The following is a 23,990-nucleotide window of genomic DNA, read 5'->3' as shown; positions in this document are numbered from 1 at the left end:
ATCGAGACCTTCCAAGGGGACTCCCTTGGGATAGAAGCTAATCAATGTCCCAGGGACTTTCTGACATGGACAGACAGATGTGATCATATATCATAGTAACTTGAATTATTTTGGGAACAGCCTGATTAAACCCTAGGGAGGTCAGTCCCAAAAGAAAACAGAAACCATGTCAAGAGACTCCACAAGGACTAACCAGATGTTTGGTCTATGATAGAAGGTCTTTTGGACACACACACAGTTTGAGTAACAACATCCCTAACTAAACTGCCCTAAAGACCTGACTGGGATTTATGGGCTGTAAAGGAGGGAGAGGACACCAGGCTCTGGTGAAAGCATTACAACGCCCCACCTTCTTAGTCAGTTTAATGTGGACTGTAATAATTTTTCAAAACGTGGACATCCTACTTTTCTTTTTTTTTTGTGTGTGTGATTTTTTTTTTTTTTTTTGCCGGGGCTGGGTTTGAACCCACCACCTCCGGCATATGGGACTGGCGCCCTACTCCTTGAGCCACAGGCGCAGCCCGACATCCTACTTTTCTATTGGAATGAAAACGTATGGACTTATTTAGTTCACACTGTACTAAAATATGCCAGATTTTTGTTTAGCAGGAGAAACTTACATAAAACAGGTGTTTACTTTTTTTGGAGGGGGGGATAGTCTTACTTTATCACCCTTGGTAGAGCACCATGGCATCACAGCTCACAGCAACCTCCAATTCTTGGGCTTAGATGATTCTCTTGCCTCAGCCTCCCAAGTCGCTGGGACTATAGGCATCCGCCACAATGCCCAGCTATTTCTTTGTTGCAGTTTGGCTGGGGCCAGGTTCAAAGTAGCCACCCTCGGTATGTGGGGCAGGTGCCCTACCCACTGAGCCACAAGTGCTGTCCATACATCTTATTTAGTAAAGGTGAGTATTCCTCTAGAACTCTTAAAAAATGTTACTTCTCTTAGACACATAGACAAAAACATAGCTTACTTAGATATATATGACTGGGAACCATATTACCATGACCAAAAGACCAAGAAATATTTTCTTTCAAATTGAAGGAAGTTAACATACCCAGGTTTCCTGTGTAATCAGTCACCCTGTCATATGCTCTGATATATTTAAGACTGCCTAAGGGTGCTTTCTCTTTTTGTGGGTCTGTAACATACTCTTAAGTGCAAGCTAATAGCACTGGTGTGCCGTGCACTACGGGGAATCTCACGCCCTTCCTGTCCTGTATGCAGGACATGCCACACTCCTTGGATACACCCAGTAGATATGCTTGGGAACTACACTCCCCAGCACCTGCCATGGTGATGTGCACCTGTTCATTCTGGCCAAGTATGTCTCCTTATTTATTTTTGTGATGCCTACTATGACTGTGAGTCTTCATATTCAGATTGGCTGTTTGGCCTGTGCTGTGGCAAAAGCCTTAAATCCACTTCTCAAACTATAAACACTACTATTGCAAAATTGGGATAGGTTAAAAAAATATTTAAAAATTAGGCTGCATTCTGTTTGCTCAGGCCTGCAAAATGTGGGTCCCTGTCCAGTCCTGAATAGGGAACCCTGTATCAATACAAAAGGCATCTGGGGTGAGAAGGTTTATGGTTGATATTACCATCCCAGAGATGGAAGTTGCTGTGTAAATGGTTTTTGGCCAGCGCTGGGTTTGAACCTACCACCTCCGGCATATGGGGCTGGCGCCCTACTCCTTTGAGCTGCAGGCGCCCTACTCCTTTGAGCTGCAGGCGGAGGAGGCTTGACCAGGAGGAGGCTTGACCTTTTACAGAAAGCACAGTCCACAGGCACGAGAACTTAAAGAGCAAGAGGAAGTGAAAGGAAAATTAGGGCAAGGAAACAGATAAAAGAAATCACCCATGAGGAAGAATCAGCACAAAACTCCAGGCAACATGAAGAACCAGTCCAGAACAACCCCGCCAAGGGACCATGAGGTAGCTACTGCAGAGGATTCCACCTATACGGAAATGTTAGGAATGACAGAAAGGGAATTTAGAATACACATGTTGAAAACAATGAAAGAAATGATGGAAACAATGAAGGAAACTGCTAATAAAGTGGAAAATAACCAAAAGGAAATCCAAAAACAGAATCAAATAAGAGATGAACAATATGAAGAATATAAAAAGGATATAGCAGAGCTGAAGGAAATGAAACAGTCAATCAGGGAACTTAAAGATGCAATGGAAAGTATCAGCAACAGGTTAGACCATGCAGAAGAAAGAATTTCAGAGGTAGAAGACAAAGTTTTTGAGATAACTCAGATAGTAAAAGAGGCAGAAAAGAAGAGAGAGAAAGCAGAACGTTCACTGTCAGAATTATGGGACTTTATGAAGTGTTCCAACATACGAGTTATAGGAATTCCAGAAGGGGAAGAAGAATGCCCCAGAGGAATGGAAGCCATACTAGAGAATATTATAAAAGAAAATTTCCCAAATATCACCAAAGATTCTGACACACTGCTTTCAGAGGGCTATCGGACCCCAGGTCGCCTCAACTCTAACCGAGCTTCTCCAAGACACATTGTGATGAACCTGTCCAAAGTCAAGACAAAAGAAAAGATTCTGCAAGCTGCCAGGAGTAAGCGCCAGTTGACCTACAGGGGCAAATCCATCAGAGTGACCGCAGACTTCTCTAATGAAACTTTCCAAGCAAGAAGACAATGGTCATCTACCTTTAATCTACTTAAACAGAACAATTTCCAGCCCAGAATTCTGTACCCTGCTAAGCTAAGCTTCAAAATTGACGGAGAAATCAAATCATTTACGGATATACAAACATTGAGGAAATTCGCCACAACAAGACCAGCTCTACGGGAAATACTTCAACCTGTTCTGCACACTGACCACCACAATGGATCAGCAGCAAAGTAAGAACTCAGAAATTAAAGGACAGAACCAAACCTCCACACTGATGCAAAAGATAAAACTAAGCAATGGACTCTCACAAAATAAGACGAATAGAATACTACCACACTTATCAATTATCTCAATAAATGTTAATGGCTTGAATTCCCCACTGAAGAGACATAGATTGGCTGACTGGATTAAAAAACACAAGCCATCCATTTGCTGTCTGCAAGAAACACACCTGGCTTCAAAAGACAAATTAAAGCTCCAAGTTAAGGGTTGGAAGACAATTTTTCAGGCAAATGGAATTCAGAAGAAAAGAGGAGTTGCAATCTTATTTTCAGATACATGTGGATTTAAAGCAACTAAAGTCAAAAAAGACAAAGATGGTCACTTTATATTGGTCAAGGGAAAAATACAACAAGAAGACATTTCAATTCTAAATATCTATGCACCCAATTTAAATGCTCCCAGATTCTTGAAACAGACCTTACTCAGTCTGAGCAATATGATATCTGATAATACCATAATAACAGGGGACCTTAACACTCCTCTTACAGAGCTGGACAGATCCTCTAAACAGAAGTTAAACAAGGATATAAGAGACTTAAATGAGACCCTAGAACAACTGTGCTTGATAGATGCATATAGAACACTCCATCCCAAAGATAAAGAATATACATTCTTCTTATCACCCCATGGAACATGCTCCAAAATTGATCATATCCTGGGACACAAAACAAATATCAACAGAATCAAAAGAATTGAAATTTTACCTTGTATCTTCTCAGACCATAAGGCACTAAAGGTGGAACTCAACTCTAACAAAAATGCTCGACCCCACCCAAAGGCATGGAAACTAAACAATCTTCTGTTGAATAACAGATGGGTGAAGGAAGAAATAAAACAGGAAATCATTAACTTCCTTGAGCATAACAACAATGAAGACACAAGCTACCAAAACCTGTGGGATACTGCAAAAGCAGTTTTGAGAGGAAAATTCATCGCTTTAGATGCCTACATTCGAAAAACAGAAAGAGAGCACATCAACAATCTCACAAGAGATCTTATGGAATTGGAAAAAGAAGAACAATCTAAGCCTAAACTCAGTAGAAGAAAAGAAATTTCCAAAATCAAATCAGAGATCAATGAAATTGAAAACAAAAGAATCATTCAGAAAATTAATGAAACAAGGAGTTGGTTTTTTGAAAAAATAAATAAAATAGACAAACCATTGGCCAGACTAACGAGGAATAGAAAAGTAAAATCTCTAGTAACCTCAATCAGAAATGATAAAGGGGAAATAACAACTGATCCCACAGAGATACAAGACATCATCTCTGAATACTACCAGAAACTCTATGCCCAGAAATTTGACAATGTGAAAGAAATGGATCAATATTTGGAATCACACCCTCTCCCTAGACTCAGCCAGGAAGAAATAGAGCTCCTGAACAGACCAATTTCAAGCACTGAGATCAAAGAAACAATAAAAAATCTTCCAACCAAAAAATGCCCTGGTCCAGATGGCTTCACTCCAGAATTCTATCAAACCTTCAAGGAAGAGCTTATTCCTGTACTGCAGAAATTATTCCAAAAAATTGAGGAAGAAGGAATCTTCCCCAACACATTCTATGAAGTAAACATCACCCTGATACCAAAACCAGGAAAAGACCCAAACAAAAAGGAGAATTTCAGACCAATCTCACTCATGAACATAGACGCAAAAATTCTGAACAAAATCCTAGCCAATAGATTACAGCTTATCATCAAAAAGTCATTCATCATGATCAAGTAGGCTTCATCCCAGGGATGCAAGGCTGGTTTAACATACGCAAGTCTATAAACGTTATCCACCATATTAACAGAGGCAAAAATAAAGATCACATGATCCTCTCAATAGGTGCAGAAAAAGCATTTGATAAAATCCAGCATCCTTTTCTAATTAGAACACTGAAGAGTATAGGCATAGGTGGCACATTTCTAAAACTGATTGAAGCTATCTATGACAAACCCACAGTCAATATTTTACTGAATGGAGTAAAATTGAAAGCTTTTCCTCTTAGAACTGGAACCAGACAAGGTTGTCCTCTGTCACCTTTACTATTCAACGTAGTGCTGGAAGTTCTAGCCAATACAATTAGGCAAGACAAGGAAATAAAGGGAATCCAAATGGGAGCAGAGGAGGTCAAACTCTCCCTCTTTGCTGACGACACGATCTTATACTTAGAGAACCCCAAAGACTCAACCACAAGACTCCTAGAAGTCATCAAAAAATACAGTAATGTTTCAGGATATAAAATCAATGTCCACAAGTCAGTAGCCTTTGTGTACACCAACAACAGTCAAGATGAGAAGCTAATTAAGGACACAACTCCCTTCACCATAGTCTCAAAGAAAATGAAATACCTAGGAATATACCTAACGAAGAAGGTGAAGGACCTCTATAAAGAAAACTATGAAATCCTCAGAAAGGAAATAGCAGAGGATATTAACAAATGGAAGAACATACCATGCTCATGGATGGGAAGAATCAACATTGTTAAAATGTCTATACTTCCCAAAGCAATCTACCTATTCAATGCCTTTCCTATCAAAATACCAACATCGTACTTTCAATATTTGGAAAAAATGATTCTGCGTTTTGTATGGAACCAGAAAAAACCCCATATAGCTAAGGCAGTTCTCTGTAACAAAAATAAAGCTGGGGGCATCAGCATACCAGATTTTAGTCTGTACTACAAAGCCATAGTGCTCAAGACAGCATGGTACTGGCACAAAAACAGAGACATAGACACTTGGAATCGAATTGAAAACCAAGAAATGAAGCTAACATTTTACAACCACCTAATCTTTGATAAACCAAACAAGAACATACCTTGGGGGAAAGACTCCCTATTCAATAAATGGTGTTGGGAGAACTGGATGTCTACATGTAAAAGACTGAAACTGGACCCACACCTTTCCCCACTCACAAAAATTGATTCAAGATGGATAAAGGACTTAAACTTAAGGCATGAAACAATAAAAATCCTCCAAGAAAGCATAGGAAAAACACTGGAAGATATCGGCCTGGGGAAAGACTTCATGAAGAAGACTGCCATGGCAATTGCAACAACAACAAAAATAAACAAATGGGACTTCATTAAACTGAAAAGCTTCTGTACAGCTAAGGAGACAATAACCCAAGCAAAGAGACAACCTACACAATGGGAAAGGATATTTGCATATTTTCAATCAGACAAAAGCTTGATAACTAGGATCTATGGAGAACTCAAATTAATCCACATGAAAAAAGCCAACAATCCCTTATATCAATGGGCAAGAGACATGAATAGAACTTTCTCTAAAGACGACAGACGAATGGCTAACAAACACATGAAAAAATGTTCATCATCTCTATATATTAGAGAAATGCAAATCAAAACAACCCTGACATATCATCTAACCCCAGTGAGAATGGCCCACATCACAAAATCTCAAAACTGCAGATGCTGGCATGGATGTGGAGAGAAGGGAACACTTTTACACTGCTGGTGGGACTGCAAACTAGTACAACCTTTCTGGAAGGAAGTATGGAGAAACCTCAAAGCACTCAAGCTAGACCTCCCATTTGATCCTGCAATCCCATTACTGGGCATCTACCCAGAAGGAAAAAAATCCTTTTATCATAAGGACACTTGTACTAGACTGTTTATTGCAGCTCAATTTACAATCGCCAAAATGTGGAAACAGCCTAAATGCCCACCAACCCAGGAATGGATTAACAAGCTGTGGTATATGTATACCATGGAATACTATTTAGCCATTAAAAAAAATGGAGACTTTACATCCTTTGTATTAACTTGGATGGACGTGGAAGACATTATTCTTAGTAAAGCATCACAAGAATGGAGAAGCATGAATCCTATGTACTCAATTTTGATATGAGGACAATTAATGACAATTATGGTTATGGGGGGGAACAGAAAGAGGGAAGGAGGGAGGTGGGTGGGGCCTTGGTGTGTGTCACACTTTATGGGGGCAAGACATGATTGCAAGAGGGACTTTACCGAACAATTGCAATCAGTGTAACCTGGCTTATTGTACCCTCAATGAATCCCCAACAATAAAAAAAAAAAAAAAATTAGGCTGCATTAGAATACCTATTACTGAAACATAACCATGGGTGCCAAAATTTGAAAATACATATTGTTTAAATTTTTTCAGATAATCATTAATTAAAGGAAAACACAAACTTTTTTTTTTTGAGGCAGTCTCACTAGGTCACCCTTGGTAGAGTGCCATTGTGTCACAGCTCACGGCAACCTCAAACTCTTGGCTTAAGTGATTCTCTCGCCTCAGCCTCCCAGGTAGCTGGGACTATAGGTGCCCATCACAACACCCGCTGGAAAACAGATACTTTTAACCATACAATCCATGACATAACTCAAAAAGAAAATTACATGTACATCATGGAATATTATACAGCCTTTAAAAAGATGGAGACTTTACCTCTTTCAGGTTTACATGGATGGAGCTGGAACATATTCTTCTTATATCTCAAGAATGGAAGAAAAAGTACCCAATGTACTCAGCCCTACTATGAAACCAATTTATAGCTTTTGTATGAAAGCTATAACCCAACTATAGCCCAAGAAGAGGGGGAATGAGGAAAGGGAGGGGAGGGGAGGGGGAGGATGGGAGCAGGCAGGGTAATTGGTGGGACCACACCTACAGTGCATCTTACAAGGGTACATGTGAAATTTACTGAGTATAGAGTATAAATGTCTTAACATAATAGCTAAGAAAATGTGAGGGTGAGAGTAAGATGGTGGCTGAGTAACAGTTTCCCAGTAACTGGGCACCGTGAGTCTGGGGAGATAAGACTCCAGGCATCTCTGGCTTGTGGGATCTGCCTATAATCATCCCTTTGAGGACGCAGGGAGTCAGCGAGAGACTTCTGGACCCCAAGAGGAGGACAAAAACAGTGTAAAACTGGCAAGTGGTGGCATGTGTTCAATCGGTCTAATCCTGCTGGCAGTTGTAAGTACAGCAGCAGTGAGACTGCAAACTGGAAAGGCCTTAACTGTGAACTGTTTTGGTGTTTCTGGACTTGGTTGGGGAGAGCTTGGGCAGGAGTGTGGAGAACTCTGGGCGTTGGCTAGGGCCCCAGACTGAGCTGCTGAGCCGGACGGAACTAATAGTGTTCGGCTGTGGGCCCCAGGGAGCCATTGTGAGAGAACTGCCCCAGCAAGCTCCATCCTCAGGGTCACAGAGCAAGGATCTGGCAGGAGCTAGTAATTTAGTAATCTGAGCAGCCTAAAGGCGGGGACTGAGCTGCCTTACAGCCTTAACCCTCAGGGGCAGAGTGAGACCGGTTTTGGCACACTGGGTAATTGGATAGCCACTTCAGCAGTGATCCCAGAGACAAGCACTTTCCTGGGAAAGCTTCTGCTTAGCCAAGTTTAGAAGTTTAAAGTGCCTTTTAAGAGGGCTGAAGAGAGATTTAGGGTCTCCACCCTGTGGTGTTTGAGAAATTAGCTGAGGCCTCCAGTTGTATCAGCATTGTGATTAACAGTGTGATTGCCCAGACAATATTCAACAAGATATATATATATATACTGCTTTGTTTTTGGTTTTCTTCTTTGTTTATTTTTTTGCATTGTTGTTGTTGTTTTTTAATTAATTTCAACCTTTTCCCTACAGATTTTTAATTTTCTTTCTCCATTTTTCTAGTTTAAATACAATTTCCCATTGCTGCCTTTTTCGATAATTAGAACTTCATTTTTGCTAGTGTTTCTACTCTTATTATTTGGGTTTTCAACCCAATTTTATCCTGTGAAGTTTTCTGTTTGCTTGCTTTGGTTTGATTTATAGCATTTTTGTCTTTCCTATCTACTTGATGGAGGTGGGGTACTGTGTCTGATCAGGTTAGCGAAGAGCTGCTGAACTCAAGGGAACCATCCAACCAGGCACCCCCAGAGGTTGGATTTTTCTTAAGGTTGTGTCAAAGTACCCTACTATACACCTGTATTGCTTTGTCTCCCTCTTTTTGTGCCTCTCTCTCTCTCTCTCTTTTTTTTTTGTCAATATTTGCTTTTACCCAACCCCTCTCCTTTCTCTATTTTCTTTTCTTTTCTTTTTCTTTCATTATCCCTTCTTGCTCTTCAACCTTCTCATCCTTCTGGTCCTGTACCGAAAGGACTCATTGAAACCCTAGTCCACAGGCATGGGAACTTAAAGAGTAAGAGGAGGGGAAAGGAAAATTAGGACAAGGAAACAGATAAAAGAAATCACTCATGAGGAACAATCATCAGAAAACTCCTGGCAACATGAAGAACCAGTCCAGAGCAACCCCTCCAAGAGACCATGAGGTAGCTACTGCAGATGATTCCACCTACAAAGAAGTGTTAGGAATGACAGAAAGGGAATTTAGAATACACATGATGAAAACAATGAAGGAAATGATGGAAACAATGAAGCAAACTGCTAATAAAGTAGAAAATAACCAAAAGAAAATCCAAAAACAGAATCAAATAAGAGATGAACGATATGAAGAATATAGAAAGGATATAGCAGAGCTGAAGGAACTGAGGCAGCCAATTAGGGAACTTAAAGATGCAATGGAAAGTATCAGCAACAGGTAAGATCATGCAGAAGAAATAATTTCGGAGGTAGAGGACAAAGTTCTCGAGATAACTCAGATAGTTAAAGAGGCAGAAAAGAAGAGAGAGAAAGCAGAACGTTCACTGACAGAATTATGGGACTTTATGAAGCATTCCAACATACAAGTTATAGGAATCCTGGAAGGGGAAGAAGAATTCCCCAGAGGAATGGAAGCTATACTACAGAATATTATAAATGAAAAATTTACAAATATCACCAAAGATTCTGACACACTCCTTTCAGCGGGATATCAGACCCCAGGTTACCTCAACTCTAACCGAGCTTCTCCAAGACACATTGTGATGAACCTGTCCAAAGTCAAGACAAAAGGAAAGATTCTTCAAGCTGCAAATCCATCAGAGTGACTGCAGACTTTTCTAATGAAACTTTCCAAGCAAGAAGACAATGGTCATCTACTTTTAATCTACTTAAATAGAACAATATCCAGCCCAGAATTCTATACCCTTCTAAGCTAAGCTTTAAAATTGATGGAGAAATCAAATCATTTATGGATATACAAACATTTACGGATATACAAACATTTACGGATATACAAACAAATTGAGGACATTTGCCAGAACAAGACCAGCTCTACAGGAAATACTTCAACCTGTTCTGCACACTGACCACCACAATGGATCAGCAGCAAAGTAAGAACTCAGAAATTAAAGGACAGAACCTAACTTCTACACTGATGTAAATGATAAAACTAAGCAATGGACTCTCACAAAATAAGATGAATAGAATACTACCACATGTATCAATTATCTCAATAAATGTTAATGGCTTGAATTCCCCACTGAAGAGACATAGTTTGGCTGACTGGATTAAAAAACACAAGCCATCCATCTGCTGTCTGCAAGAAACACACCTGGCTTCAAAAGACAAATTAAAACTCCAAGTCAAGGGTTGGAAGACAATTTTTCAGGCAAATGGAATTCAGAAGAAAAGAGGAGTTGCAATCTTATTTTCAGATACATGTGGATTTAAAGCAACTGAAGTCAAAAAAGACAAAGATGGCCACTTTATATTGGTCAAGGAAAAAATACAACAAGAAGACGTTTCAATTCTAAATATTTATGCACCCAATTTAAATGCTCCCAGATTCTTGAAACAGACCTTACTCAGTCTGAGCAATATGATATCGGACAATACCATAATAACAGGGGACTTTAACACTCCTTTTACAGGGCTGGACAGATCCTCTAAACAGAAATTAAACAGAGATATAAGAGATTTAAATGAGACCCTAGAACAGGGGTCCTCAAACTGCGGCCCGTGGGACACATCAGGTGGTGTGATTATATTTGTTCCCATTTTGTTTTTTTACTTCAAAATAAGATATGTGCAGTGTGCATAGGAATTTGTTCATAGTTTTGTTTTTTTTTTTAACTATAGTCTGGCCCTCCGACAGTCTGAAGGACAGTGAATTGGCCCCCTGTTTAAAAAGTTTGAGGACACCTGCCCTAGAACAACTGTGCTTGATAGATGCATATAGAATACTCCATCCCAAAGATAAAGAATATACATTCTTCTCATCATCCCATGGAACATGCTCCAAAATTGATCATATCCTGGGACACAAAACAAATATCAACAGAATCAAAAGAATTGAAATTTTACCTTGTATCTTCTCAGACCATAAGGCACTAAAGGTGGAACTCAACTCTAACAAAAATGTTTGACCCCACACAAAGGCATGGAAATTAAACAACCTTCTGTCAAATGACAGATGGGTGCAGGAAGAAATAAAACAGGAAGTCATTAACTTCCTTGAGCATAACAACAATGAAGACACAAGCTACCAAAACCTGTGGGGTACTGCAAAAGCAGTTTTGAGAGGAAAATTTATTGCTTTAGATGCCTACATTTGAACAACAGAAAGAGAGCACATCAACAAACTCACAAGCCATCTTATGGAATTGGAAAAAGAAGAACAATCTAAGCCTAAACTCAGTAGAAGAAAAGAAATATCCAAAATCAAATCAGAGATCAATGAAATTGAAAACAAAAGAATTATTCAGAAAATTAATGAAACAGGAGTTGGTTTTTTGAAAAAAAAAAAAAATTAAATAGATAAACCATTGGCCAGACTAACTAGAAATAAAAAAGTAAAATCTCTAGTAACCGCAACCAGAAATGATAAAGGGGAAATAACAACTGATCCCACAGAGATACAAGAGATCATCTCTGAATACTACCAGAAACTCTATGCCCAGAAATTTGACAATGTGAAGGAAATGAATCAATTTTTGAATCACACCCTCTCCCTAGACTTAGCCAGGAAGAAATAGAGCTCCTGAACAGACCAATTTCAAGCACTGAGATTAAAGAGCAATAAAAAAGCTTCCAACCAAAAAATGCGCGGGTCCAGATAGCTTCACACCAGAATTCTATCAAACCTTCAAGGAAGAGCTTATTCCTGTACTGCAGAAATTATTCCAAAAAATGGAGGAGGAAGGAATCTTCCCCAACATGTTCTATGAAGCAAACATCACCCTGATACCAAACCAGGAAAAGACCCAACCAAAAAGGAGAATTTCAGACCAATTTCACTCATGAATATAGATATGAAATTCTCAACAAAATCCTAGCCAATAGATTACAGCTTATCATCAAAAAAGTTATACAGCATGATCATGTAGGTTTCATTCCAGGGATGCAAGGCTGGTTTAACATACGCAAGTCCATAAATGTTATCCACCGTATTAACAGAGGCAAAAATAAAGATCATATGATCCTCTCAATAGATGCAGAAAAAGCATTCAATAAAATCCAGCATCCTTTTCTAATTAGAACACTGAAGAGTATAGGCATAGGTGGCACATTTCTGAAACTGATTGAAGCTATCTATGACAAACCCACAGCTAATATTTTACAGAATGGAGTAAAACTGAAAGCTTTTCCTCTTAGAACTGGAACCAGACAAAATTGTCCTCTGTCACCTTTACTATTCAACATAGTGCTGGAAGTTCTAGCCAATACAATTAGGCGAGAAAAGGAAATAAATGGAATCCAAATGGGAGCAGAGGTGGTCAAACTCTCCCTCTTTGCTGATGACATGATCTTATACTTAGAGAATCCCAAAGACTCAACCACAAGACTCCTGGAAGTCATCAAAAATACAATAATGTCTCAGGATATAAAATCAATGTCCAGAAGTCAATAGCCTTTATATACGCCAATAACAGTCAAGATGAGAAGCTAATTATGGACACAACTCCCTTCACCATAGTTTCAAAGAAAATGAAATGCCTACGAATATACCTAACGAAGGAGGTGAAGGACCTCTATAAAGAAAATTATGGGGCGGCGCCTGTGGCTTAAGGAGGAGGGCGCTGGTCCCATATGCTGGAGGTGGTGGGTTCAAACCTAGCCCCGGCCAAAAAAAAAAGAAAATTATGAAATCCTCAGAAAGGAAATAGCAGAGGATATTAACAAATGGAAGAACATACCATGCTCATGGATGGGAAGAATCAACATTGTTAAAATGTCTATACTTCCCAAAGCAATCTACCTATTCAATGCCATTCCTATTAAAATACCAACATCATACTTTCAAGATATGGACAAAATGATTCTCCGTTTTGTATGGAACCAGAAAAAAACCCATATAGCTAAGGCAGTTCTCAGTAATAAAAATAAAGCTGGGGGCATCAACATACCAGATTTTAGGCTGTACTACAAAGCCATAGTGGTCAAGACAGCATGGTACTGGCACAAAAATGGAGACATAGACACGTGGAATTGAATAGAAAACCAGGAAATGAAACTAACATCTTACAACCACGTAATCTTTGATAAACCAAACAAGAACATACGTTGGGGGAAAGACTCCTTATTCAATAAATGGTGTTGGGAGACCTGGATATCCACATGTAAAAGACTGAAACTGGACCCACACCTTTCCCCACTCACAAAAATTGATTCAAGATGGATAAAGGACTTAAATTTAAGGCATGAAACAATAAAAATCCTCCAAGAAAGCATAAGAAAAACACTGGAAGATATCGGCCTGGGGAAAGACTTCATGAAGAAGACCGCCATGGCAATCACAGCAACAAAAATAAACAAATGGGACTTCATTAAACTGAAAAGCTTCTGTACAGCTAAGGAGACAGCAACCAAAGAAAATAGACAACCTACACAATGGGAAAGGATATTTGCATATTTTGAATCAGACAAAAGCTTGATAGCTAGGATCTATAAAGAACTCAAATTAATTCACATGAAAAAAGCCAGCAATCCCATATATCAATGGGCAAGAGACATGAATAGAAACTTCTCTAAAGAAGACAGACAAATGGCTAACAAACATGTGAAAAAATGTTCATCATCCCTATTTACTAGATAAATGCAAATCAAAACCACCCTGAGATACCATCTAACCCCAGTGAGAATGGCCCACATCACAAAATCTCAAAACTGCAGATGCTGGCGTGGATGTGGAGAGAAGGGAACACTTTTACACTGCTGGTGGGACTGCGAACTAGTACAACCTTTCTGGAAGGAAGTATGGAGAAACCTCAAAGCACTCAAGCTAGACCTCCCATTCGATCCTGCAATCCCATTACTGGGCATCTACCCAGAAGGAAAAAAATCCTTTTATCATAAGGACACTTGTACTAGACTGTTTATTGCAGCTCAATTTACAATCGCCAAAATGTGGAAACAACCTAAATGCCCACCAACCCAGGAATGGATTAACAAGCTGTGGTATATGTACACCATGGAATGCTATTCAGCTATTAAAAATAATGGAGACTTTACATCCTTCGTATTAACCTGGATGGAAGTGGAAGACATTATTCTTAGTAAAGCATCACAAGAATGGAGAAACATGAATCCTATGTACTCAATTTTGATTTGAGGACAATTAATGATAATTAAGGTCACAGTGGGGGTGGGGGAAGGGGAGAGCAGAGAGACAAAGAAAGAGAGACAAAGGAAGAGCAGAGAGAGGGAAGGAGGGAGGGGGTGGGGCCTTGGTGTGTGCCACACCTTTTGGAGGCAAGACACGATTGCAAGAGGGACTTTACCTAACAAATGCAATCAGTGTAACCTGGCTTATTATACCCTCAATGAAAAAAAAAAAAAAAGTGCGGTGAAGGCTATGTTAACTAGTTTGATGAAAATCTTTCAAATGATATGTAAAACCAGACATTGTACCCCATGATTGCATTAATGTACACAGCTATGATTTAATAAAAAAAAGAAAGAAAGAAATTTTTTTTGTCGCTGATGTACAAACATTGTAGTCCTGGTTACCTGACACTGGCTGGCTTCACACAACAATGGATGTGTTGTGGAGGGGGTGGTCCACCTGTCAGGACTTCTAATATGTTGCTGTGTGTGCTGCTCTGCACAAAGCATGTCAGCTTTTATGTCCTTCTGCTCACTGTGTGGGTTTTCAGCTAAAGTGCCTAGGACCCCAAAGTTAATACCTTAAATCGTAGCTATCATTTCCTTCTTCACGAACCAGTGTGAAGAGTAAATGAACCAGAGAGGGAATGGCACAGAATTGAGAAAATACATCACACAAGAAACATAGATTGCATAAAAGATAAAGAGATGGGATAGGAAGGTCTGGAGCAGCTGATGACTGCAGCCAGCACAGAACCAAGTGAACAGCTTTATTTAGGTATTTATAGAGTACCTAAACAAGGTTGCTTATACTAACAATGTGACAAATCAGCAAGGAAAGGGAGTGGGAATATTTTCACCTTACAAAGTTGAGGGTTGAGGGGAAATAACTATATAAGTAAATGACATGGATCTTAGTACATGGGGTAAAGATTAATTTTAGGGAGAGAAGGCTATGTGCTTTTAGGCAATAGATAGGAAAGTATACAGAAGCTATGTGACACCTGGCAGAGGGAGCAAGGAGAAAGGACCATTGTTTTAGGAAGGGAGGAGAAGCAGTGGGGGCAGCTGTGGGGGGTTCTGCCACCTCACAGTCAACACTCCACGATTTCCATGCTAAAACAAAACAGGAGGTCATACGGCTGGACCCATGAACACTCAGAGGGAAGAATCTCACCAGCCACTGTTCACCCGATCAGCCATTTTCATGCAGGGCGCTGCTGGGAAGGCCCTAACAAGGCCAGTTGAGCCACATGTTGACATCTGGAAACTGTTTATTCACTCCCAAGGCTATTGTCAGACAAGTTGAGGAACTGGACTCCATGGTACTGGTCAAGGACCCAGGGCACTGTGTGCACCCAGTGAAATGTTGACTAAACTGAGTCTAAAATAAAAATACTCTAAAACTAAATTGAGTCTGAAATGAAAATACTTTAAAGATATAACCCCTTTAAAGTAAGAAGATACTGATTAACTTTGTAACCTATGAAGAGAAATCTGTTTGACTTATTTTATAATAGATAATAACACAACTGATGTTTACTTGTACTATCAAAATGAAAAGTAACAAAGGGAAAGAGAGGACAAAACAGTTCTTTGAGGAGATATATTGGTAGTTCTGCAGAATTGCTGGCTTTTCTGTAAATAAAAATAAAACTGTTGATCTCTCATCCACTTGAGTGGCAGGCAGACAGAAGTCTTGGTCTGGGAACAATTGGATTTCACTCTCCCTGATGCCACTCCAAACCTCAGAAAAAGCACGTTCAGGACACATAAAAGGGTACAAGCTATTGCACCTAGCTTGTGTAACTTACTTCATTTCTCCCTCCCAGGGGCCCTGTAAGATTCCTTCTTGGAGTTTGTGAGTCCCCAGTTCTGTCCGTCCCCCTTTCTGGCCTCTGAAGTCAGACTGCCCTTTCGGGACCCCACACTCCTTTACAGAGAATCACTGAATCAGGGGGGCCCCTTTCCAGTCCCTTCTTCTTGCCTGAACCTTGTCGTCCTAGAAATCAAGAGTGACTTAGCTCTCTGAGTAGTGAATCCTGGGGGTCGAGCTAGATGAGGAACACGGGCTCAGTGGGAGATTTCTATCTCATTTGTCTAAAATCCAAGGGTGGCTTTGCAAATCTGAAAATCCCTGGGAATCAATGTCTTCTAGGAAGAAATCATCAAAGGAAATCCATGGTTTCAAGTCAAAGAAAATAGCGGTTTATGTGTCCTCTGCAAATATCCCTATTGAGACCACCCTCCAGCTAATGCCTGCGAAGTTGACAACTGAGGTCTGACGAGCCAAGTCAATGGTTTCCCTCCCCATCTCCATCCCAAAGGCACAGGTATCATGAGGGGAGGGTGGTCTCAGCACCTTCAGGCCAATTCCATCCTGTGGGAGGGCGTCCACTGGCCAGGTTAATGCCCAGCCTGAGGAGGTGGGCAAGAGGCTGAGAAGGTGTGGGCTGAGGCTCTGTCCACCTGCTCTCCCCCTCCCCAGTTGTCACCTCACCATTTTTCCAGGAGACCTCAAATCTTAATTGGTCACGCAGGGCAACAACACACCCAGGAAGGCCGTTGGGTGCTTGTTCCTTAGCTGCCTGACTTGAAACCTTCTCACACCATCTCTAGAGCCATGAATGGTATCCCAGGACAGTCATAGCCAGAGGCGAGGAAGGAGGTAGGAAAAGAAAATAGTGGTTTTCAAAGAAAATAGTGGTCTGACAGCTGTCATGTCAAACCAGCTGACATGAGATCTGTCCCAATAGTCATGGCCAGAGGTGAGGAAGGAGGTAGGACAGGAGACCAGCTGACATGAGAGCTGTCCTCCTCCACTGTATTTCTCTCCCGAGGACACATCACCCCACATAGTGTCCAACCCCAACCAAACAAGCACCCCAGGTTTCATGTGCCTGTGGAGAGGAGAATGAACCAGAGTGGAATCTGTGGGGATTGAGAAAATAAAACACAAGATAAGACACATGATATGAAAGATGTGTTCGGGAGTTCTGATGCAGCTGGTGACTGCGGCCGGCACCAAAACACAAAATCAGCTTTATTTTCTAGTATCTCAGCAGGGTTGTTTAGGGGGAAGTAGCATAGACAAAAGACATATTTTTGGTTTTATACTATTATTGGAAAATGTAAGTAACTTTTCTCAAAAACAAATCTTCCTATTAATAGTTTCTCCCTAACTTTGTTAACATATGTTAAAAGGTAAAAATGGAAAGATCATAAGAATTTCTGCATAGCTCCTAAAGATTAACTAGACAAATAATGTGCTTCATGACTTCCAGCAGAAAAGAATATTGTTGTTTAGGGGAAGGAGGAGAGGCAGGTGGGGGGTCATTCTCTGAATGTTCCCCAGGTTGTAGGGGCCCCACTGCCTCAAAGCCTGCTCTCCACACCCAGACGTGGCTTCACAGGGCTTTTTCTGGCCTTGGGAGGCCCCAGGTGACAATGGCATCTCTCAGGAAGGTGGGCATGTAGCTCAGGGGGAGGTAGAGAAGCTTGGCGTCCCAGCCAGCTGAGTACCGGGTGCGGGGGTGGCAGGCGGTCAGCGCATGCTCCATGCAGTCCGTCACCGCAGACAGATTCAGGTTGCCTGTGGTCCTACCTTTTGCAGATAATAGTTTGAGGTCTGTTAAGGATGAGAAAGGACCTTTAATGTGCTGGCACATCCCTCCCATTCACACCATTCAAACCTCTACCTTAGGAGGAATCTTTCTAAGAATGCCCGGCCTACAGTGATGTTCCCCAATTCTACTCAATTCACCATTCCCAGGGCGTGGCCCACTCTTGCCCCAGGAGCAGCGGCTGCACACCAAGCCTCCTCTCCTCCCTGGCAGGAGATACCGGGACCACACAAGTAGAAGGTCTTTGCCAAAAGAGACTCAGCACAGGGACACGAGCCATCTCTATCCGGCTGGCCACAGGCCCAGGGTCTCTTCTCTCTCTGACTTTAGTTTCCTCTTCATAATAATGAGGCGACCAGAGCAGACAGTGGCCACCATTCCAGTAAGACTGCAGTCTTTCTCCAGGTGACCTGCTGAACACAAGGCACCTTTGGAATGGGACTAAAGCACCTCACTTTGTCGGGGTTGAGGGGTCAACTTCCTTCTGTTCCCCTGAATATTGGGGGACTAATGATGTTGGACCCAGGACTCTAATGAGGCTCACTTCTCTGCTCAGTGTCCACAGCTCACTTACAGGATGCCAGAAACTCTTGGCCATAGATCTCCTTGATCTCAGGGCTGGCGTGGTCCCAAATCTTCTGGGTCATCTGCGTAAATCTTTTACTGTTGGTCATGTTTGTCTCGAAGTAACCAGGCTCGATCACAACCACCTTCACCCCAAAGTGGGCGAGCTCCCTCCTGTAAGACAGACATGCTGAGGGCCAGGACTTCAGAGGTCTGGGAAGCAAAACACAGAAAATGAACAAACCCAGTAAGAAGCCAAGTCAAGATGGTGGTGGGATAAGCCAGAAATCCTGGCAAGTTGGCACATACAGCAGCCAGTGGGCAATATTTATGAGGATGGCCATTGGACGGCGGCACACACCTGTAATCCTAGGACTCTGGAGGGGGAGACAAGAGGATCCCTTGAGAACGGGAGTTTAACACCAGCCTGAGCAAGAGGGAGACCTGGGCTGTACTGCAAATAGAACTATAAACTTGGTGTTGGGGCAGGTGCCTGCAGTCCCAGCTACTGTAGAGGCTAAGGCAAGAAAGATCCTAGAACCCAGCAGTTTGAGGTTGCTGTGAGCTAGGCTGACACCTTGGCACTCTAGCCTGGGAAATAGAGAAGACTCTGTCTCCAACAAAAACAGAATCAAAAACAAAAACAAAAAGACTTATGAGGATGGGATTGGTGGTGTAGAGGGTTGACGTATTTTACAGACCAGGACTACCCGCCCTGAACCCCCTGGATGCAGGTGTAGGGCACGACTGCAGCGCTACCCCCTGTGACCCCACATCCCATCAGCGTCATGACTGTCCCATTGCACTCTCTGAGCTTCTCAAACTCCTTCCTCCCACTCCCACCCCAGGAAATTCTCTTGGCCTTCAGTCCTGCCTTTCCACACACTGTTCTACTCACTGCACCCAGAGAGCATCTGGATGCCCGAGAGACAAGCAGCCGCCCTGAGCTGCCGTGGGTTTCACTGATAACAGCACAAAGTCTGGCACGTGGGCAGAGTCAAAAACCTCCATAGCCCATGGCCCACCACTGTCACCTGTCCAACTCCCCACAACAGGCCTGGCCTTGCTGTTTGGGCCAGGAGGACCCTGCCACACAAGAGTCATTGCCCACTCACCATGGGTCTAGGCTAATGACATCCTCTCATGCAGGAGCCCTGCCCACCCTCCTTCACGGGTTGCCAGGTGCAGCTCTCCAGGTCTCAGCTCTCCCCACACATTCGCGACCCTCGCAAATCAGGGGTGAGGGTGCCAAGGCCAGCATGGCTGATTTGGTCACAACCCCTATAAGGGTTGGCGATGATGTTTTATATCTCTTGTGCCTCGGTCTCCCATTATCCAGGTTACTAGGTGAAGGACCAAAACCTGTCCCAGGGTGTGCTGATCCCCCACTCTCACTACCTTCCCTTTCTGTCTGTGGCACTGAGGCAGAGGCTGCACCCACCCTCAAGTGCTCAGTCCATCCAAATAGTGCAGTGGCCACGGACATGGACTCTGCACCCAAATCATCCCTGGTCCTATCTGCTTCAGACGTGTCCTGTGAACAGGACTTTCTCAGAAGGCTCAGAACCATGTTACACCAGTTCTGAGGCCTAGAGATCCTCTGTCTACCAGAACACGGAGATGAGGCCTGAAGGGAAGTCTGGCTAAATCCAGGGAAGTGCCCGGCCACAAGGCGCGACAGAGGAACTCCTTGAACAGGAGCCTCTAAGGCTGTAATTCAATCAAACTCCTGAAAAATTCTACCACAGAAGAAAAAGAACAAGACGCAGGCCAAGCCCCAGCCCAGTGTGATACCTGAGGGAGTCCGAGAAGGCCTCAACACCATACTTGGAGATGCAATAGCCACCTCCAAAAAGTGACACCCGGCCCAGCATGCTGGAGACATTGACCACGCGGCCCCTGGCCTTCCTCACTAAGGGCAGCAGGCTCAGAGTCACCTCGATCATCCCCAGCAGGTTCACGTTCAGTACTGTCACAAAGTCCTGCTTCGTCAGCCACTGGTTGGGGGCTGTGGGCCAGGCGGTGCCAGCGTTATTCACCAGGCCCCAGAGTCCTGAGGACACAGGGAAGATGAGAGCAGCACTGTGTTGAGCCTGTGCAGTTTAGTTTAACTCCCATTCCAGTGCAATTTATGTGTGGAGTCAGGAGGAGTGTGCTACACGGCACAAGGGAAAAGAGTGGAGGAGAGGAAATACGCACGTGGTGGCTCTGGGGGTTGTTCGGGTTTGCATGTTCTTCAAGCTGCTGAGGTTAGGGAGGGTCCTTGTCATCTCTGCTCCAGTGCCTGGTGCCCAACGTGCAACAGAGCCAGCCTTGTCAAGTGCATGGGCAGAGTTTGAGAAAATAGAGTGAGCGCTCAACAATATCTCATGGTGGGAGAGAGACAGAGACAGTAAAAGGGGAACGGGGGAAAGAGCCGAAGGGAAGTGCAGAGAGGAGAAAGGAAAAAGCAAGAAGAAAGGGGAAAAAACATGAATAATGGTTTTTTATGTCCAGGTTGGGAAAGGCACACTCAAAATCCTAAGAGTGGGGTAACCTAGTGAACAGGGCTACTTTGGACATCACGGGACAAGCTGTGACACAACCCGTACACATTCCAAGGCAGTATTTCCTCAGGAGGCAACATTCACCCTCTCTGCCTGAGAATCCTAAGTCCACCATGGAGTGGAAACTCGGGACAGATGGTAGGAGTCCTCATGCCACACCAGTGTCCAGACTGCACCCTTGCCCCTGGGAAGTGTCAACCTCTCCTTCCAGCCTCTGCAGAGTTCACCCTTAACCTAACCTGGCCGGTTCTCAGGGCACTTAGCTCTCAGGAACAGTCTCTGAAATATATAGAGGGAAAAAACACAACATCAAGGCCAGGCACAATGGCTCATGCTTGTAATCCTAGCACTCTGGGAGACTGAGGTGAGTGGATCACCTGAGCTCTGGAGTTTGAAACCAGCCTGAGCAAGAGTCAGACCTGATCTGTGCTAAAAATAGAAATACTAGCTGGGTGTCATGTCAGTTGCCTATTGTCCCAGCTACTGGGGAGGCTGAGGCTGGTGGATCACGTGATCCCAAGAGTGTGAGGTTGCTGTAAGCCATGATGACATCATAGCACTCTATCAATGGCAAAAGAGTGAGACTCTTCCCCTTTAAAAAAAAAAAAAACCCACCCACATCATGAAGGATTTGAAATAGTTGAGTTTTGCAACTACAGACCCAAGGTCAGCAGGAATATCAGAACATGAATCAGGCTTTGCAATATTAGTCTCCCCTCCCCCTGAAATTTTTCTTGGCTTTATAGAAATTTGTAGTCTTCGATCCAGTTATTTTACTTTATGTGAATAACATTACTAAGCATGTGAACAAACCTTCTTACTGAATTTTTAAAGAGATGTTATTTGTGCCAGAAAATGTAGGAATCAAACTTCAGCATCTGACAATATAGACTGCTTAAATAAATTACATTCTCTCAACGCAAACGTATAGACATTGAATATTACGTTTTGGAATAGACTTGATCACGTAAAGCTGATCCCAGAGTTCGTAATGTAGACAGCAATGAACTCTGGAGGATGGGCCGAGGGAGAACGTTGTTTTACCATAAGCCTCTTCTGTGTTTTCCTCAATGATCACGTTCTATGTTTATAATGAGAACAAAGCAGCATAATATAGTAGAAAGAAGAGGATTTCTTACTCAGTATTTGGTATGAAGTCCCTTTAGGGCTCCAAGCCTCAGTGTCCCCGTGAGTGAAGTGAGGACAGGTAATCTTACAGACTTTGGGTGGGGGTCAGGAGATTAATGTGAAGGAACCCATAAGAAAATGCTGCGATGTTGAAGCTGAATCTTGCCAGGCCCGGGCCCTGGTGTTCGTGGCAACCCTCCAGGGCCCAGCCTTCCTGTGGAGGGTTGACCTGACCCTGGGGTGCAGGCACAGTCGCTCTAGGACTGATGGTCTGGAAACTGTAAAGCTCAAGTCCTTGAAAATACAAACATACTGGGAATCTTCCCATTTAACAGACAAACTTTCCCCAACACAGAGTCAGAAAGAAAAAAACAGAAACAGGAGTCTGGGAGGTACCTCCATCCCCTACACGCTCCTTCACCCACTGGGTTACTGCAGCAATGTTCTCCGTCTTAGTGACGTCCAGAGTCACCGTCTCCAGCCTGTGTGATGTCTGGGCCTTCAGCTGCTCGGCTGCCTCCTCTGTCCTGCACGCGGCCAGCACCCGGAAGCCTCTGGTGTCTAGCTGTCTGGCCAGCAGGTTCCCGAAGCCTGAGCCGCAGCCCGTGATGAAGACGTACTTGTCTCGGAGGTGGCTCACCACCTGCCTCTCCCGGTACCAGCGCAGCAGGTAGTACAGGCCCACGAGGGCCGCCAGGTACAGCCACATGGCTTGGGGGTGGACACACACACACGCACTAGAGTGTAAGGAGAGTGTGGCAGTGATCAGATAGGAGGACTTAAGAACACAGCGGATGGGGGCTGGGAGACCAGCCTCCAGGCTCTCTGGCATGAAGTCCTCACTTTCCGCCACACCTCCCTGCCCTTTGTCCTGCTGTTTCACACACTGGCACCCGCCCATGGAAACATCTAGTCCTGCCCTATAGAAAACATCACTACTCAGCAATGCTTCCCTGCCCCACCGATGTCTCTCTGCCCCGCTGTGCCCGCACAGGTGTCCACACCAGCACACACCTGCACATGATGACACTTTACCACTCCATCTACACTCAGGGGTGAGACCTGCCTCTGCACATTCCATGACCAACACTGCAGGGCTGAGCAGAGAAGACCGTCCTGGGAAGCTGCTGTTGGACTCAAGACTCCTTTGGTGGCCAGCTGTCTCTGGGCCTGGGTTTCCACATCTAGTCGGCACCCAGGGTCCCTGAGAAATCAAGTCACGGTCAGTCTCTCTAGATTTCAAGGAGAAGGCACCAAGAGTGGACAGCAACAGGTCCCATCCAGCTAGAGTAGTTCTCAGGAAAGAGGAGTATGAGATGTCACAGGTGCAGTCAGACCTCAGTGTCAAGAAAGGGGAGAGAAAGGGATGGGGCTGGGAACCCACAGGACACAAGCCCCAGAGTTGCAGGGAGGGAGGAGTGGAATGCCTGTCACAAAGCAGGTGTCACAGTGTTTACCTTCCCCTCCTGAAGGTGGCCTTTTCATGATCCTGGGTGCTGGGCACATGGCGCTGTGCACTGCAGCTTGCGCCCTCCCCTGCGGGATCGCATCTCCTATAATTTCACTGGGAATTCCCTTTCCTTCACCATGAATTGTGAGGGACCATGCTCAGAGGCATTTCCCAGTGCTCACACCTACTGCTCACCCTTGCTCAGCCTTGGAGCAGTGGGACCCTGTGTTGGAGAGGCAGCAGAGTTGGCCAGAATCCCAGGAACTTCCTGGGGAGCAGCCAGAGGGAGGGGAACTCCCTCACCGGGAGTC

General features: G+C 43.4%; 1 protein-coding gene across 4 annotated transcripts; it reads right to left on the bottom strand.

The window, feature by feature from the left end:
• Positions 1-17,343: 17,343 nt before the first annotated feature.
• Positions 17,344-23,321, bottom strand: LOC128561008 (retinol dehydrogenase 16-like). Of its 4 annotated transcripts, XM_053554742.1 has the most exons (5): positions 23,244-23,321; positions 22,626-22,966; positions 20,350-20,608; positions 18,566-18,729; positions 17,344-17,996 (listed from the first exon to the last, which is right to left on the bottom strand). In XM_053554742.1, exons 1-5 carry the CDS (start codon positions 23,249-23,251, stop codon positions 17,776-17,778), a joined length of 993 nt encoding a protein of 330 aa, XP_053410717.1. In that variant the 5' UTR covers positions 23,252-23,321; the 3' UTR covers positions 17,344-17,775. The 4 variants fall into 4 exon arrangements, with proteins under 4 accessions (XP_053410717.1, XP_053410713.1, XP_053410714.1 ...); XM_053554738.1 differs by having other exon boundaries at positions 22,626-23,310; XM_053554739.1 differs by lacking the exon at positions 17,344-17,996 and adding an exon at positions 18,159-18,404 and having other exon boundaries at positions 22,626-23,310.
• Positions 23,322-23,990: the final 669 nt, after the last annotated feature.

This window comes from Nycticebus coucang, chromosome 12, assembly GCF_027406575.1.
Source record: "Nycticebus coucang isolate mNycCou1 chromosome 12, mNycCou1.pri, whole genome shotgun sequence".
NCBI lineage: Eukaryota > Metazoa > Chordata > Mammalia > Primates > Lorisidae > Nycticebus > Nycticebus coucang.
The sequence above is the reverse complement of the archived record's forward strand: the minus strand, read 5'-3'. Positions and strand labels throughout refer to the sequence as shown.